Here is a 19,289-nt window from a genome sequence, read left to right on the forward strand (position 1 = left end):
TAGGATAGAATGTTCTATAAATATCCGTTAAGTCCATTTGCCTCATGACTTCTCTTAGTCTGTCGACATCATTGTTTAATTTCTGTTTCCATGATCTGTCCATTGATGAGAGTGGGGTGTTGAAATCTCCCACTATTATTGTGTGAGGTGCAATGTGTGTTTTGAGCTTTAGTAAGGTTTCTTTTACGTATGTAGGTGCCCTTGTATTTGGGGCATAGATATTTAGGATTGAGAGTTCATCTTGGTGGATTTTTCCTTTGATGAATATGAAGTGTCCTTCCTTATCTTTTTTGATGACTTTTAGTTGAAAATTGATTTTATTTGATATTAGAATGGCTACTCCAGCTTGCTTCTTCTGACCATTTGCTTGGAAAGCTGTTTCCCAGCCTTTCACTCTGAGGTAGTGTCTGTCTTTGTCTCTGAGGTGTGTTTCCTGTAGGCAGCAGAATGCAGGGTCCTCGTTGCGTATCTAGTTTGTTAATCTATTTCTTTTTATTGGGGAGTTGAGGCCATTGATGTTGAGAGATATTAAGGAATAGTGATTATTGCTTCCCATTACATTCATATTTGGATGTGAGGTTATGTTTGTGTGCTTTCACTCTCTTTGTTTTGTTGCCAAGACGATTAGTTTCTTGCTTCTTCTAGGGTATAGCTTGCCTTCTTATGTTGGGCTTTACCATTTATTATCCTTTGTAGTGCTGGATTTGTAGAAAGATATTGTGTAAATTTGGTTTTGTCATGGAATATCTTGGTTTCTCCATCTATGTTAATTGAGAGTTTTGCAGGATACAGTAACCTGGGCTGGCATTTGTGTTCTCTTAGGGTCTGTATGACATCAGTCCAGGATCTTCTGGCCTTCATAGTTTCTGGCGAGAAGTCTGGTGTGATTCTGATAGGTCTCCCTTTATATGTTACTTGACCTTTTTCCCTTACTGCTTTTAATATTCTTTCTTTATTTTGTGCGTTTGATGTTTTGAGTATTATGTGATGGGAGGTGTTTCTTTTCTGGTCCAATCTATTTGGAGTTCTGTAGGCTTCTTGTATGCCTATGGGTATCTCTTTTTTTAGGTTAGGGAAGTTTTCTTCTATGATTTTGTTGAAGATATTTATTGGTCCTTTGAGCTGGGAGTCTTCACTCTCTTCTATACCTATTATCCTTAGGTTTGATCTTCTCATTGAGTCCTGGATTTCCTGTATGTTTTGGACCAGTAGCTTTTTCTGCTTTACATTATCTTTGACAGTTGAGTCAATGATTTCTATGGAATCTTCTGCTCCTGAAATTCTCTCTTCCATCTCTTGTATTCTGTTGGTGAAGCTTGTATCTACAGCTCCTTGTCTCTTCTTTTGGTTTTCTATATCCAGGGTTGTTTCCATGTGTTCTTTCTTGATTGCTTCTATTTCCATTTTTAATTCCTTCAACTGTTTGATTGTGTTTTCCTGGAATTCTTTCAGGGATTTTTGTGTCTCCTCTCTATGGGCTTCTACTTGTTTATTTATGTTTTCCTGGAATTCTTTCAGGGATTTTTGCGATTCTTTCAGGGATTTTTGCGATTCCTCTCTGTAGGCTTCTACTTGTTTAGTAATGTTTTCCTGTGTTTCCCTAAGGGAGTTCTTCACGTCTTTCTTGAAGTCCTCCAGCATCATGATCAAATATGATTTTGAAACTAGATCTTGCTTTTCTGGTGTGTTTGGATATTCCATGTTTGTTTTGGTGGGAGAATTGGGCTCCGATGATTCCATGTAGTCTTGGTTTCTGTTGCTTGGCTTCCTGCGCTTGCCTCTCGCCATCAGATTATCTCTAGTGTTACTTTGTTCTGCTATTTCTGACAGTGGCTAGACTGTCCTATAAGCCTGTGTGTCAGGAGTGCTGTAGTCCTGTTTTCCTCTCTTTCAGTCAGGTATGGGGACAGAGTGTTCTGCTTTCGGGCGTGTAGTTTTTCCTCTCTACAGGTCTTCAGCTGTTCCTGTGGGCCTGTGTCTTTAGTTCACCAGGCAGCTTTCTTGCAGCAGAAAAGTTGATCTTACCTGTGGTCCCGAGGCTCAAGTTCGCTCGCGGGGTGCTGCCCATGGGCTCTTTGCGGTGGCAGCAACCAGGAAGGCCTATGCCACCCCTTCCGGGAGCTTATGCAGCCTCAGGAGTGCCCACCTGATCATGCGGTGAGGTCTCTTTCCCACGGGGTCTGGGAGCAGAGAGAGTCTATGGAATCTTCTGCTCCTGAGATTCTCTCTTCCATCTCTTGTATTCTGTTGGTGAAGCTCGTATCTACGGCTCCTTGTCTCTTCTTTTGGTTTTCTATATCAGGGGTGTTTCCATGTGTTCTTTCTTGATTGCTTCTATTTCCATTTTTAATTCCTTCAACTGTTTGATTGTGTTTTCCTGGAATTCTTTCAGGGATTTTTGTGACTCCTCTCTATGGGCTTCTACTTGTTTATTTATGTTTTCCTGGAATTCTTTCAGGGATTTTTGCGATTCCTCTCTGTAGGCTTCTACTTGTTTAGTAATGTTTTCCTGTGTTTCTCTAAGGGAGTTCTTCACGTCTTTCTTGAAGTCCTCCAGCATCATGATCAAATATGATTTTGAAACTAGATCTTGCTTTTCTGGTGTGTTTGGATATTCCGTGTTTGCTTTGGTGGGAGAATTGGGCTCCGATGATGCCAGGTAGTCTTGGTTTCTGTTGCTTGGCTTCCTGTGCTTGCCTCTCACCATCAGATTATCTCTAGTGTTACTTTGTTCTGCTATTTCTGACAGTGGCTAGACTGCCCTATAAGCCTGTGTGTCAGGAGTGCTGTAGACCTGTTTTCCTGTTTCTTTCAGCCAGTTATGGGGACAGAGTGTTCTGTTTTCGTGCGTGTAGTTTTTCCTATCTACAGGTCTTCAGCTGTTCCTGTGGGCCTGTGTCTTTAGTTCACCAGGCAGGTCACTTGCAGCAGAAAAGTTGGTCTTACCTGTGGTCCCGAGGCTCAAGTTTGCTTGTGGGGTGCTGCCTATGAGCTCTCTGCAGTGGCAGTAACCAGGAATATCTGCCCTGTCCTTTCCGGGAACTTCAGTGCACCAGGGTTCCAGATGGCGTTTGGTGTTTTCCTCTGGCGTCAGAGATGTGGGCAGAGTGCAGTCTCTTCTGGTTTCCCAGGCGTATATGCCTCTCTGAAGGTTTAGCTCTCCCTCCCACGGGATTTGGGTGCATAGAACTGTTTATCCGGTAGGTCCCTTCAGGTTCTGGTGGTGTCTCAGATGCAGCGGACCTGCTGCTCCTGGGCCCTCCTGTACGGGAACCCAGAGGCTGTATACAGTTTCCTCTTGGGCCAGAGATATGAGCAGGGGTGGGCAGTGTTGGTGGTCTGTTCCGCTCTGCAGCCTCAGGAGTGCCCACCTGACCAGGCGTTGAGGTCTCTCTCCCACGGGGTCTGGGAGCAGAGAGCTGCTGCGGGCAGGGATCCGAGGGTTTGGGACTCCCACTAACCACCGAAGTGCCCGGTCCTAGAGGAATTTTGCCTCTGTGTGTCCTGAGTTCACCAGTCAGGTTGCTTGCAGCAGAAAATTTGGTCTTACCTGTGGTCCCGAGGCTCAAGTTTGCTCGTGGGGTGCTGCCTACGAGCGGCAGCAACCAGGAAGATCTGCACCAGTGTTTCTGGGAGCTTCTGTGCACCAGGGTTCCAGATGGCATTTGGTGTTTTCCTCTGGCGTCAGAGATGTGTGCAGAGTGCAGTCTCTTCTGGTTTCCCAGGTGTGTCTGCCTCTCTGAAGGTTTAGCTCTCCCTCCCACGGGATTTGGGTGCAGAGAACTGTTTATCCGGTCGGTCCCTTCAGGTTCTGGCGGGTTTGTGAGATTTTTATTGAGTAATTTTGCATCAATGTTCATAAGCAAAATTGGCCTGAAATTCCTTAGGTATCAGTATGTCTGTGGTCTCACAGAACTAATTAGGCAGAATTCCTTTTGTTTTTGTTTTATGGAATAGTTTGAGGAGTATTGGTGTTAGGGTTTTTTTTGAACGTCTGGTAGAATTCTACACTAAAACCATCTAGCCCTGGGCTATTTTTGGTTGGGACACTTTTAATGACTGCTTCTGTTTTATAGGTGTTAAATGTTTACCTGATCTTGATTTAACTTTGGTAAGTGGTATCTATCTCAAAAATCATCATTTTATTTAGATTTTCCAATTCTGTGGAGTACAGGTTTTTGATGTAAGACCTAATGATTCTTTGGATTTCCTCAGTGTCTGTTGTTATATACGCCTTTAAACGTAGTCCCTCTGCCTTTTATTTAGTTTGAGTAAGTGTTTTTCTATATTATTGAGTTTCTTAAGAACCAACTCTTTGTTTCATTGAGTCTTTGTATTGTTCCCATTGTTTCTAGTTGATTGATTTTAGCCTTGAGTTTGATTATTTACTCTTGTCTACTCTTCTTGGGTATGTTTCAGAACTTTGATGTATGCTCTTAAGTTGCTGGTAAGAGAACTTTCTAATTTCTTTATGATGACACTTAGTACTGTGAACTTTCCTCTTTCAGGCATTGCTTTCTTTGTGTCCCATACGTTTGGGTATATTGTGCATTCATTGTCTTTAAGTTCTAGAAAGTCTTTAATTTCTTTATTTCTTCCCAGACCCAGTGGTCATTGAGTAGAGAGCTGTTCAGTTTCCATGAGTTTGTAGGCTTTCTGGTGTTTCTGTTGTTGAAGTCCAGCTTTAATCTATGATGGCCTGATATGACACTTGTTTCTGCAATTTTCTTGTAGCTGTTGAGGCTTCCTTTTTGGGTGAGCATATGGTCCGTTTTTAGAGAAGGCACAATGGGATTAGATAATTTTCTGTTGCTGTAATAAAACAGTATGACAAAGTAAAATTATAGAAGGAAGGGTATATTTTGGCTTATAGTTCCAGAGGGATGATGAGTTCATCAGGGCAGGGAGGCATGAAAGGGAAAGAGAACTGGAAGTATGGTGAGCCTACAATATCCACACCTGTCCCACTACCAGTCCTGTACTTCCTACAGTAAGGTCACATGTTCTAAGCCTCCCCAAACATCACTACTAACTGGGAAACATGAATCCAAATGCCTGATCCTGTGAGGGATATATCTCATGCAAATGTATTATGACAGTTATATGCTAAGAAGTGTTTAAACATAAGCTTAAATTCATAAATGTGTAGAAGAAAGATTGAATTGAACTTCTTTTTTTTTGAATTGAACTTCTTTAATCTTATTTAATATATGAAATATTATTTGGGGCTAATTGTGTCAAATGAAAAAGGTTATGCACACCTGCTCAGTGTGAGTATCTAAAGAAAATTTTAAATTCAAGAAAATGTTTACTCTACTATGCATAATGATAAAAGTTTTGAAAAATCTACTTACAAAATTTGCAATGTGAAGTGGTCCTTCATTTCAAGACTATTTGTCAACATCCAGTAACAAACTAGAAGGCCCCAGAGAAAGAACACATAAGCAGAAGAGTTCCCTAGGACACACAGATGCAATGCATCATGAGGTATGCAGTTTTCAGGAATCAGCTAAGCACAGCTGGGCAACATTTTACAACGGAAGAGAAACAAAGTCACCAGCTTCAGAACTAGCTGCAGCATGTCACAATCACAACAGGCCCTTTCTGTCACATTGTTGTTAAGGGCAGCACTGTATGGTGTTGCTCTGAAAGCAGGAACAGTGCTGAAGGGAAGGCAACATGGGTCCATGCAAAGCATCCTGGGTTCGGTCAGTGCATGTCCTCCTGCTGGTGGGTGATGCACTCCCTGCTGTTGAGAGTTCAGTAAATCTCTTCAGCTTTGGCTTGAGGAGGACATTCTACCTGCGGCACAGTAGCGTCTCTGTAAACGCACACTGACATATGCACAAAGTAGATGCTTCTGAGTGCACATCTATCTGAAAATGATACTGTATAATAAGTATTTTCTTACATTTATTGGTTAAAAGAAATAGAATGTTTTAGTTGTGTTTTCCTATCTACAAACTTTATACAATATAGTGTGTTGTCTATATAATTATGCAATGTATGATAATTTATAGCCTCTAACTTTACAGTTTATAATTTTAATTTTCTTGCAGATATTTTAAGAACTTAATAATCACTTAATGTTTTAAGGTTTAACAGGAAGCTATTCTATGATAAAAGCCAGTCCAAATAGTTTTTTTTTTATACAACTATTTTTAAAAACGTAACAAATGCAGGTTAGAACAGTGTCCTATTTAGGTAACTCTTATAAGGACCACATGTAATTGGGGCAAGGCATGAGTATGGCGCATCCAAGCATATATAGGGCTGGAGGAGCTGAGAGTTCCACGTCTTGTACTGAAGAGAGCTAACACAAACTGTCTTCCAGCCAGCTAGGATGAAAGTACTAAAGCCCATGTTCACCGTGACACACCTACTCCAACAAGGTTCCACCTCCTAATAGTGCCATTCCCTAGGATGAGCATATACAAACCAAATCTAGGAATAAAGGCTATCAAATTTTAATATCTTATATGAATTTTTCTTTGTATTTCAATAGAGTAAAAAAGCCATAAAGAACATCCTTCAAAAATGTACCTACCTACCAGCCCTCGAGCCATTCTTGTACGATGCACCTCCCAATATCCTGAAACATGTTGTTGGGCAGTTCAGTAAGGTAAGAAAAGTAAATTCACCTGTCCACTTGTTGCTTTCCCATTTACTTCTGAAAGAGGGACTGTGGGCTTTACTGTTTAATTCTCCACTCCAGCCCACACACATTAACACAGACACATAGGTTAAAACCCATAAATAACACTAACTCTTCCTGCTTTTTAAAATTATTCTTAGGAAGTACCTAGTATGCCAACACATAAAGCATTGTAATTGATCCGGCCAGATGGTTCACTAGGTAAAAGCATTTGCTGTACAAGCTTGATAGCCTGAATTACATCCTTGGTACCCATGGTGGAAGGTGAGAACCTGAAAAATTGTTCTGTGACCTCCACATGTGTGCTGTGATCTGCATGTCCTCATTTATGCACAGTAATAATTATAGTGATAATATAACAATGATATAAAAATTTAAAGAGGTGATTCCCCTCCCCACCCCCACCACTGCAACTTTGCATTGATAACTATCTATTCATGCCCCCCCCCCGTGTCCTTTAATCTCAGACATCTAGAGCCACAGGAAAGACCTTTATTAAAAAGAAAGGAGAAAAAAATTCTAATCCCTGAAATATTTTTCAGAAACCATGTACTTTATTACAGACTCTGACAGTCATTTAGTCATGTTCATTTGTTTTAAAATCTTTCAGTTTGTTTTTTTTTATGTATGTGAGCATTTGCTCACATGTGTGTCTAAGCACCATGTAAAGGCCAGAAGAGGGCACAGCTTACTTGGAACTGGAATTATGGATGATTGTGAGCCACCATGTGGATTTGGGAATTGAATCCTTGTCCTCTGCAAGAATCAGTGCTCTTAACTGCTGGGCCATCTCTCTAGTCTTGCAAATTCACAGCATTACTTAAAAATTAAGAAACATGATTTTTTAAAGATAATTTCTCTGATTTCTCTGAGATGACACTACCTATGGACAAGGTTCTGTGTAACCAACACATGTGTGCTCTGTCTTCCTCAGTCCAAGAAAACAGTGGATTGCTCTTTCCCTCTCAGTGATTTGACAGTGACCACATGGTGTAGATATATGTAGAACATTACATTTTACATGGAGAAAGCTGGTCCGTTTTTTTACTTTCATGTGTTTTATATGCTAAATAAGCAGTGGCTGGCTAATTTAGTCACCCAAGAAGGAGCAGTAAGGGACAAGTGGGTCATCCACAGATGTCAGCTCTGGAACAGTCCGTCTACAGTCTAATCTTTAGGTCAATGAGAAAGACATGGTGCTCTTACTGAACTTACTAAACATAGTACTCATTAAACATAGTGTTCATTCAAGTGAACACTGTGAACACTGACCTCCAATGTTGAAGGTTCATGTTAAACAAAAGTCACACACACACACACACACACACACACACACACACACACACACACACATACACGGGGTGGGGGAGAGAGAGAGAGAGAGAGAGAGAGAGAGAGAGAGAGAGAGAGAGAGAGAGAATGTTGGATGGATGGGTTAGGGAGATGGGGAGGATCTGGCAGGAATGTGGAAGAGGAAACATGATCAAATATATGAGAAAATTGAATAGAAAAGTAAAAAATCAATAGAATATGTATGGGTTAGATCACCAAAGTCAAGTGAGTTGAAGATGCTATCTCATAATATAACATCTCTTATATATGTGTCTTTGACAATGTTTGCTGCAAGCAGATGGGATAGCTCCTTAAAGGCTTCTCCCTGTTCCTCCCTCCCTCCTTTCCTCCCGCGCTCCCTGTCTAGGGACTTGCTCTGCCACAGAACTCTATCCCCTAGATCTTGGATTTGTTTTTTGTTTGTTTTTCTTTTTCTTTTTTAAATTGGGAGTCACTGAGTATCCTCAGCTAGCCTCAAATTCCTAGTCATCCTGGCCTGTGCTCCTCTGACCTGTGTGCTGAGATCACATGTGTCTGCTACTTTACCCAGCCAGGATCTCCTTAAAGTTAGGGCTGCAAACAAATGAGAGGGAGCCCCCAGGCCAATGGGGACAGTTCTGAGTGGTGAGAAGGCATTCGAGAGAGGAGCAGAGGGCAGAGACAAGCAGTGTCACACCATTTGGGATCTTCATTACGGAAACACAGCTTTAGCTGAAGATTGGCCTGGCAAGGAGTAAGATATTTAGGTATTTAGGAGACCTTGTTAGGATCTTGCCTTTTAAGGAGCTTGCCTTTTATTTTTTAGAGGGTGGAGAGACCTCAGAGGGGTAGGTGTATGTAGGCTTCACTCAGGGGTAGATAACATTAACTTTGCTCATTCCATTTCTGAATAGTGCCTTATTCCATTTCTGCACCATGAAATGTTAATATACTTTTCAAAAGAGTGCATTTTACTTCCAATTACCAGCAGATTTGGCTGACTATGTTATAGATACCCTGAGAATACATTCTCCACTAAGTTATTTTCAGTAGTAAAACTCTAACTTGGGAAGAAGAGATGATGTTTTGTGCACTTTCTCTTCAAGGTGCTGCCACACGACAGCAAAGCCCGACGGCTTTTTGTGACAAGTGGTGGACTTAAAAAGGTCCAGGAGATAAAAGCAGAGCCAGGCTCTCTCCTGCAGGAATACATCAACAGCATCAACAATTGCTACCCAGAAGAAATAGTAAGGTGAGGAGGATGGACTGAAGAGTTCAATATTACTGTGGTTACAATTTTTAAATACAGCCTATTTTCATTAGTGAACTGCTGTGAACAGACACCATTAACCATGGTACTTTTTATAGTGGACAATATTTAATTGAGGCTGGTTTACAATTAAAGAGATTTAGTTCATTACCATCGTGGCAGGAAGCATGGTGGTGTCCAGGCAGACATGTTGCTGGAGAAGGAGCTCACAGTTCTACATTTTGATCTGTAGACAGCCAGGAAGAGTGTCTCTTCCACACTGGGTAGAGCTTGAGCATAGGACCTTAAAGCCCACCTCCCATAGCGACTCACTTCCTCCAACAAGGCCACACCTCTTGATGATGTCACTTCCCATGGGCCAAGCACATTCAAACCACCACATAGCCTTTTCGTATTGAGTGTGTAAATATGTAGATTTTAAAATTCTACATGAGGCCAATGTATAGATTATTTCTGAAATCTTTTACCTCATGAAAATTAAGCATTTTTGCAATTCAGGAACTGAACCCAGGGTCCTATCCTTGCCAGGCAAGAGCACCACCACTGAACCCTACTTGCAGCTCAGATTAGTATTTTTAAAAGTGAAGTTGATTTGTAGAACATTAAGACTAATCCTCAGATCATATAAACAAAAAAGAGAATGCCCCTTTAAATAAAATAAAGTTATGAAGAAAAAATGGAATAAAACAAATGTCTTGACAAATACTATAAAGCATGAAAAATGCAACATGCTTATATTTTCTAGATCATTTTTAGAAAATACAAATTCTAGATTTAAAAACTTACATGTTATATATAAACTATAGCTGTTATATATTTGCTTTACTATTTAATAATTAACATTTTTCTGGGATTGTTTGTCATTGATTTTTTATTTTTTTCCAGATAGAGTTTGTCTTTGTGTAACATTGGCTGTCCTGGAAATAGCTCTGTAGGCCAGGCTGGCTTTGAACTCACAGAGGTCCACCTGTCTCTGCCTCCTGAGTGCTGGGACTAAAGGTGTGCACAACCACTGCCCAGCTATTTTCTTTTTAATATGTAATAACATTTATTTTATTTTTGTGAACTTAATGATTTTATAAATTGGAATACATTTTTTCTTTCCATAATTATTTTTATTCACATTACATCCCAATCATAGCCTCCTCCCTCCTCTCCTCCAAGTCCCACCCTCCGCTTATAAACCCCTCCCAAAATTATCCTCCTCTTCTCTTGAGAGAAGGGGAAGCCTCCTCGGGTGTCACCCGCCCTGGAACACTCAGTTGTAGCAGGACTAAGCACTTCTCCCACTGAGGCCCAATGAGGCAATCTAGGTAGAGGAAGGTCTTTCAATGGCAGGGAACAGAGTTGAAGACAGCCCCACACCCTGTTTCAATTGTTAGAGGCACGTCTGTTACAAATGGGGGTTGGGACTTGGTCCAGCACCTGCATGCTCTTAGGTTGGTGGTTCAGTTTCTGTGAACCCTATTGGCCTAGGTTAGTTGACTCAGGTCTTCTTGTGGTACCCTGACCCCTCTGTGTCACTCAATTCTATCCCCCACTTTCCTGAGCGCTGTTTGGTGTTTGGTTGTGGGTCTTTGAATCTGCCTCCACTCAGTGCTGGATGAAACATTTCAGGAGACAGTTATGTTCTATTTGCAGGCACAGCAGATCATCATTAATCGTGTCGGGGTTGGCTGTTCCCTCTGCCTCTGTTCTATCCTTACCCCTGCACGTCTTTTAGACTGGAAAGACTTAGGGTGGGTTGGGCCGGTACGCCCCTCTTTCCACTGGTGTCCTGTCTGACTACAGGTGGGAGCCTCTTGAGTCTACATCCTTCACTGGTAGAAATTTCAGCCGGGGCCATCCTCATAGACTCTTCATCCTGTCTCCAGCTACTGATTTCCATTCTTACTCCCAGCCCTCTCTTGCCCACTTCCCCCTCAACTGCTTGCCATCCCCATACTCTTGCTCATACTCTCTCACACCCTGTTCCCTCTCTCCAGCCACCTCTGATGACCATTTTGTTTCCTTTCTGAGTGAGACTCACTCATCTTTCCTTTGGCTCTCCTTATTACTTAGTTTCTTTGGATCTGTGGAGTGTAGCATGGTTGTCCTGCATTTTTGGCTGATGTCCAATTATAAGTGAGTTTATACTACGTAGGTGCCTTTCTGGCTCTGTGTTACCTTACTCAGGATTGATATCTCAAGTTCTATCCATTTGCCTGCAAATTTCACCATCTCTTGTTTTTAATGGCTGAATAGAGCTGTGTAGATGTACCACATTTTTTTTAAATCCATTCTTCAGTTGAGGGACATCTAGGCTGTTCTCAGTTTCCAGCTGTTGAGAATAAAGCTGCTATGACCATAGTTGAGCAGGACTGGTATAGTGAGGCATCTTTTGGGATGCCCAGGAGTGGTATAGCTGGATCTTGAGGTAGAGCTGTTATTCCCAGTTTTTTGAGAAACTGCCAAAGCGCTTTCCAAAGTGATTATACAAGTTTTCACTCCCGTAGACTTTTGAATGAAAACCTACTGATTCTTTGAATTTCCTCATTGTCTATTTTTATGTCTTTCTTTTCATTTCTGATTTTGTTAATTTGCATACAGTTTCTCTGTCTTTTAGTTATCTTGGCTAGGGTTTGTCAATGTTGTTGATTTTCTCAAAGAACCAACTTTTGGTTTCTTCAACTCTTTGTATTGTTCTCTTTGTTTCTAATCTATTGGTTTCAGCCCTGTATTTGACTATTTCCTGCCTTCTACTCCTCTTGGATGTGTTTTTTTCTAGAGCTTTCAGGTGTACTTATATATTGTTAGTATGAGAACTCTGTAATTGTTTTGTGAAGGCACTCAGTGCTATGAACTTTCCTCTTAGTACTGCTTTCATTGTGTCCCATAAATTTGCGCCTTCATTTTCACTGAATCCTAGAAAGTATTTTTTCTTATTTCTTCCCTGACCCAGTGATCATTTACTCAAGAGTTGTTCAGTTTCCATGAGTTTGTAGGCTTTCTGTTGTTCCTGTTGTTGTTGAAGTCTAGCTTTGATTCATGGTGGTTTGATAAAATACAAGGTGTTATTTCAATTTTCTAGTGTCTGTTGAAGCTTTCTTTGTGACTGACAATATGGTCAAATTTGGAGAAGGTTTTATGGTGTGCTGAGAATAAGGTATATTCTTTTGTGTTTGGGTGAAAGGCTCTGTAGATATCTGTTAGGTCCATTTTGCTCATGACCTCAGTTAACTTCATAATTTCTGCTTCCTTCCACCTTGATGACCTGTCGTTGGTGAGAGTGGGGTACTGTGGTCTCCCACTAGTAATGTGTGGGGTTGGATATGTGATGTAAGCTTTAGAACCATTTCTTTTATGAATGTAGTTGGGACATACATGTTTAGAATTGAGATGCCATCTTGGTGGATTTTTCCTGCTACTGGACTTAGAGTAAATCTGGAGAGATCTTAATGGAGGACAGGAAGAATAGTGAAAATTACCTTTGATAGTCTCAGCCTGTTTCTACACACTGGAGATTCATGGTAAGAAAGTATTTCTGAGTATTTATTGGTAACTACGACAAGGAATGGAGGTAAGTTATAAGGGAAGGTTGAGAAGATCTGGGGGGAAAGCCCTAAGCTCAGTTTCATTTTGTATGTATTAGTAAGCATAAACATTCCCCTTTGGTTTTTTCAAAACAGCTTCAGTTTTTTTAAACTTCTCCCTCTTTTGTCCCCTTTACTGGCCTCCCTATTTCCTTCCAAGTTAAATCCCACTGCCCTCATTTTTCCTTTTATGAGGCTTCCTACACCCCTTTCCCAAACTCTTTCTCCCTGCAATAGGAACTTTTCTATTTTCGTGGTTTCTGTGGTTACTTGAAGGTATATTCTTGCATATAAAGGTCTGGAGCTATATATTCCAAAAGACCATTTGATAGGTTATCATAACAATGATTGATAACAAGAGGAGGAAAGGAGTTCTCTGAGATTTATTTTGGTTCTTTGTTAAGAAATATGGCTAAAATCTCTTGTTACATGTCCAAGAAACATGTGTTTCCATTCCACTTACTTCTGTCTCACTTTGGAGATATTTAGTCCCTTAAGCTACAGTCTCTGCAGGTATAAAATTATTACCTATCTCATATCATTAGACTTAAGTGAGAATAATGCTCGTTCAACAGGCTTGTTTTATTTCTTGTCCCTTTTCAGGCACCTCTATAATCTCTTCTTCCTTTTGAGTTTATTATTAGGTAAATTATATTTAATTTTGTAAAAGTATTGGAGATACCATGTAGCCCATCTTGGTTACTCATTTTCACTGTTAATAAGTACAGCAAGCAAATTTTATGTTTCATGTCTATAAATGTGTAAATATCCTGAAATAAGATTATTCCGATGAGATTTAAATTATTTTTAGTTGCTGATATAGAATTCTATACTTCTTTATAATGAGAAGGTAGTTTTTCTTCATTAAGTTATTTATTATTCATTTACATCCCAATCACAGCCCCCTCCTCTCCTCCCAGTCTCACTCTCACAAATCCCTCTCTCCATTATCCCCTCCTTTTCTCCCCAGAGAAGAAGTCTCCCATGGGTACCAATTTGCCCTGGCCCATCAGGTCACAGCAGAAATAAGAGAATCCTCCCTCATCAAGGCCTGACAAGGCAACCCAGCTATGGGAAAGGGGTTCAAAAGCAGGCAACAGAGTCACAGACAACCCTGAACTCCAAGTGTTAGGGAATCCACATGAAGACCAAGCTGCACATTTCCTACAGATGTGTAAGGGACCTAGGTTCAGCCCCTCCATGCACTTTGGTTAGTGCTTCAGTTTCTGTGAGCCATATGGGCCCCGGTTAGTTGACTCTCTAGGTCTTTTTGTGGTGCTCCTTATCATCAGATACAATAGGAAAAGTGAGACTTTCTGATGGTTAGTAGACAACTTGATATATTTATGAGCCAGTACTTTGTGATTAATATGTGGTCTGTATAAACTTATAGGGAACTGAGAATGATATGTATGACTTTGCTGATGAAAGTCAGAGCATATTTTCTTATTTGGGAATGCTGGCATCTTTAAAGTCTTGGAAGAGGAAGTGTAGCATTGTAGGGTAGCATGTAAATAAGCCTGGTGAAACAAAGTCAAGTAGGTTATGTAGCTTGTAAAGGAGCCTGGTGACAACTACAGAAGTATTTGTAGGGTAGTTAATTTAGTGGAGACTTTTTATTTTAAGTTACTGTCTAATAGAAATATAATGTTAACCACATGTATAATTTCAAGTTTTTTTGGTAGCATTTTTAATAAAACAAAACAGTATAAAGAAAATTTAATGTTTTTTTGTTAACTCAAGTATCCAAACATTATAATTTCAATTCATAGTAATATAAAATTGTTAATCAGTTCATATTTTTATAATATTTTATCATTTATATTGCATTTTTAACTCAGAGAGCAGATTCCATTGGAAAATTTGACCTGGATTTAGATTATGAAATTTACAGTTAAAAAAGTGACTCATAGGTTATTCTAAGCCCCACAAGACATTCTGAGAGTAAGAGAGTTTGGAACACTCAGTTGTAAATGGGATGTTCTCCTCAAACCCCTCAGGGCTCAGAGATGTATAAGGAAGAGGATGAGGAACACGCTTATAAGAGCCAACAATGATGGTTAACTCCAAAGACCGTATCTTCCAGACACAACATATTAATCAACCCATGTATGAACTCAACAAAGACCATGGCAGCATGCACAGAGCCTGCCCAGGGTCAAGACAGTACTGTGAGTGGAAGTGCATATGGGCTCCTACTCATAACCAAAAAGCCATATTCAATTTACACTCACTTTCAAAGGAAAAAAAATCAGTGTTTTTCAATGGAATCTCATTGGGTGTATTTACCCCATGGCCCACAGTAGATGGGCAAGACAAAGTGAACTTAATGGTGCTCCTGTAGATGTTTTGTATCTAAATTCTTGTTTGGGCATTTTTTTTGTCTTATTTGTCTTTTACTTGTGTATTATGGTTTCTGATTTTGTTTCCATGGATTTTATCTCTCCCTGTGTGTGTTTCTTGTTATTCTTCTATTTAAAAGTTCTCTTTAATCTGTCTGGTTGTCTTCTTAACAGAGAGAGAGAGAGAGGAAGGATGTGGAGTTGGATGGGTGAGGAAGCAGGAAGCATCTCGAAGGAGGTGGAGGAGGGGAAACTGATCAGAACATATTATATGAGAATTATTTTTCCAGTTAAAATAAGAAAACTGTCATCATAAACACATGTAAATGTTTTTGATAATTGTATTATCAATTTCAAAAGGCAAATACAAAGTAATTTAGTTCTGATATAAAACAGTTGCATGGGGTGTTCTTTAGTTTCCTGTGCCTAATGGTTACTATATTACATGATTTGAAAAAAATCATAAGAAACCTACATCTTGCATTTATATAAAAAGTATGTCTCACAATGGAAACATTTATAAGGGACATAGGAGAGTAAATCAGGTTTTAAAATTTGTACTAACTCACACTAAGAGAGAAATAATTGTGAACCCTTAAGTGCAAGACTACTTGGAAGAAATCTAGCACTGAAAGACATTTTTAGGAGGCTATGATGGTTTGTATGTACTCCACCCAGGGAGTGTCACTATTAGAAGGTGTGACCCTGTTGGAGTAGGTGTGGTACTGTGAGTGTGAGCTTTAAGACCCTCATCCTAGCTGCCTGGAAGCCAGTATTCTGCTAGCAGCCTTCAGATGAAGATGTAGAACTCCCCCTGCCTGGATGCTGCTATGTTCCCACTTGGATGATAATGGACTGAACCTTTGAACCTGTAAGCCAGCCCCAATTAAATGTTGTCCTTTACAAGACTTGTCTTGGTCATGGGGTCTGTTCACAGCAGTAAAACCCTAACTGAGACAAAGGCCTTATGGGAAAAACCTTTAAGAGAGCTTTAGATATGTTGTACGCTCTGTTAAACCTTGGCAATGTATACAGATGCTATTGGAAACAAATACAGCTGGTGATTTTTCACATTTAATTTAACAAATTATGGAGGTGATTAGTATAATATAATTCATAAGTTTTTAAGTAGGCATAGGTATAATTATCTAAAAGAGGACAGAGTAAGACTCTAACATTAGATTTTATCTAGAAACAAACTTTCTAAATTGTTGCAGTAAAAATAAAAAATAGGTGGAACTGGTTCCCACATGTTCTCACTCCATGAGGATCCACTGGAGCCATGTGCTCTGGCTATTTATACTCTGCCAGCCACTTTCACACACTGTCCCCTTGGTGGGTTGTTACCATTCCTGACACACACATCAGGCTGTTTTCTCCGGCTGTTCTAGCATGGCACCATGTCATGTAGCCCCAAGCATTCTATAGCCTAGCATGGCTTCCAGAACTGAGACAGGCTGTCTCTCTGCCTGCCAGGAACTTTGCTCACACCCCCTGTAGCCCAGTAAGATCAAAGATATAGAAACGTGTAGTTTAACAATTAGATTTATATGTTAAATTCTCAATCTATAATACATTCACAGAATAAATTCATTGCTAAACAATTAAGATAGAAACTGCCCACCAAGACAAGATAAAATTGACCTAGACTACCTGGATCAGAATCATCCTCTCTCTCTGTATCCTCCGTCGTCCTCCTCTTCTCCCTCCTCCTCCTCCTCCTCCTCCTCCTCCTCCTCTTTCCTGTCCTCTTCCCCCTCCTCCTCCCCCTCCTCCTCCTCTTTCTTCTCACTTCTCCTCCTCTCTCCTTCCTAGACTTTTCCCTGCCTACCCTTCCTTCTCATCCAATGATAGGCTTCACCTTATCCTGGACTTGCCTTGCTGCATAATTACATCATCCTAGACTAAATTGTAGTTATTTTTGAGTGAATGTTTTTAAAATTTTTAAATTATATTTTTCAGATTTAAAAAAACCTGTTTCTTATATACTAGAATACCTACTAAATATTACTTGATATAGTTTTATGCTTATTTCCATGGTATATCAAGTGATCCTACAACGTATTTTTAATATTTTATGTTTATATTTTATGCTAACTTTTATAAAATGTTTAATTTAGAAATATACATTCATATTATATATAAGAACCAATGAAGGTTACTAATACTCTGTTATAATTTTTATTAAAATTATTAATAAAAATCTCTTAGTTATTCTTTTGAAGTAATATTATGGAGCTGGATTACTGGCTCAGCAGTTCACAGTACTCACTGCTCTTCAAGAGAATCCAGGTTCAATTCTTAACACTCATGTGGTGGCTCACAACCATTTGTAACTCCAATGCCAGGGGATCTGATGTCTTCTTCAGGACTCTGTGGGCACAACACATGACAGTTGTGTACAAACATGTAGGTAAACATATACATAAAATTATAAAAAAAGTAACATTACTTGATAAAAACAGTATCTGAAATGAAATTTCACCCATGGATTGAAGGTTTTGCTTACAAAACATTCTAGTTGTCCTTACACATATTTCTTTTTTTAAAAATTATTTACTTTTATTTTATGTGCATTTGTGTTTTGCCTGCATGTTTGTCTTTGTGAGGGTGTTGGATCCTTGAGTTACAGACAGTTGTGAGCCACCATGTGGTTGCTGGAATTGAACTCAGGACCTCTGAACCATCTTTCTAGTCCTGTTATACATATTCTTAAGTGTTTTCCTTTTTAAGTACAGCATTTTGAGTTGGTATTCTTCATAGTCTCTAACCATATGCATATAACATTACTAGAAGAATGTAGTTATTAAGAGCATACATGAAGTTTCACTTATGTTAGTATTTCTTGTGTAGAATCTCTTGAGTCCACCTTTGACATTTTTCCTACCTAATTAGCAAATTTCTTTTCCAGGTATTATTCGCCTGGATACTCTGAGACACTTCTGCAGAGGGTGGACAGCTACCAGCCACAGTGAACAAAGCATATTTTTATTCTCAGTTTCCCAGGAGAGTGTGAATAATGATTGTTTAAGTTCTCTGAAAGTACATTCTAGTGTTATTCAATGTGAAATACCTTTAGATAAAGTTTTCTAAATGTATGTAATAGTTTAAGGTTAGTAGCCTAGTCATAGTCATTTGCATACATAGGAATTTCTCTAAAGATAGACTTAAAAAGACATTAAAAGGTTTAAAACACTTGCTATTGTCCTGCTGAAAACCACAAACAGGTAGCACAAACACAGCCTCCAATTAGATTAGAGATACTGTTCGGCAACACTCAGGCTATTTTGGCCATTTCCTCATAATAAGCACAGACATTGATAACCTGTCTGTGTTACACAGAAGCATCTGGAAGAAAAGAGCTGAAAAATGAACCTGATGAGAGGGCATGTAACCTTTGTAAGGTTCCGATGCTGGTCACATAAGAGCCCTGAACTAATACAGAAGCTATGATAGACTGTTAGGTTTGATTTTGTAAGAATTTAGGCAGTTCTACTCATTCTTCCTGGTGTCGAAGCTCTTCTCCCTCTCCCTGAAGGGTCCCAAGCATTGCAGTTTGGAATCCATGCTCCCTGTTCGTTTTGAGGTTTCATATCCATGATCTGGCCTCAGAGACATAGCATGGAACCTTTGCCCCAGTGTTCCCCTGGTATAGGCTCACATTACCAAATCCTCTAGTTGTGTTTTCAGACGCTGAAGTCATTTGAGTGGAACACACCAGACTCAGACTTTATTCACATTTTATATTAGATGTAGTAATGGGGTCAAAGAAGATTTCAATAAAATGTTAAAAACAGCATTAGAATGGTCCCTTTTGCTTTTTCTATCTAGTGGCTTTTTGATACAGGGAATCTGTCTTTGAACTTAGGAGCCCTTGACTGCAGGCATCTCTGTGTCTTTGGACTTAAAGGGATATTCCTGAAGGTCTCACCTGAAGGCCTGCAGAGGAGGTGCAGGTCAGTCTACACAGCCTCAGCCACAGTGAAGCCTGGCCTATAAACCTAGTTTCACATTTCCTTCTTGGACTTCGTTTGATTTTTCATCAAAAGGAAAGTCTTCACTTGGTCTGGATATTTTTCTGGCCTCTTCGGTCATTAATTTTTCAACACTGTACATCGTTACTGGAGCGCTTCAGACTT

At 39.7% G+C, this 19,289-nt stretch overlaps 1 protein-coding gene across 1 annotated transcript in view; it reads left to right on the forward strand.

Moving 5' to 3' along the window:
* Spag6l (sperm associated antigen 6-like) overlaps positions 1 to 18,949 on the forward strand; it is a 95,741-nt gene extending 76,792 nt beyond the window's left edge. Inside the window, exons 9-11 of the mRNA NM_001034960.1 lie at positions 6,506 to 6,622; positions 9,073 to 9,218; positions 18,062 to 18,949. Coding sequence (NP_001030132.1) covers positions 6,506 to 6,622; positions 9,073 to 9,218; positions 18,062 to 18,125 — 327 coding nt within the window. The 3' untranslated portion in view covers positions 18,126 to 18,949. The remainder of the gene's footprint in view (positions 1 to 6,505; positions 6,623 to 9,072; positions 9,219 to 18,061) is intronic.
* The last annotated feature ends 340 nt before the right edge of the window (positions 18,950 to 19,289 follow it).

The sequence above is a fragment of the Rattus norvegicus genome, chromosome 11 (genome assembly GCF_036323735.1).
Source record: "Rattus norvegicus strain BN/NHsdMcwi chromosome 11, GRCr8, whole genome shotgun sequence".
Taxonomy (NCBI): domain Eukaryota; kingdom Metazoa; phylum Chordata; class Mammalia; order Rodentia; family Muridae; genus Rattus; species Rattus norvegicus.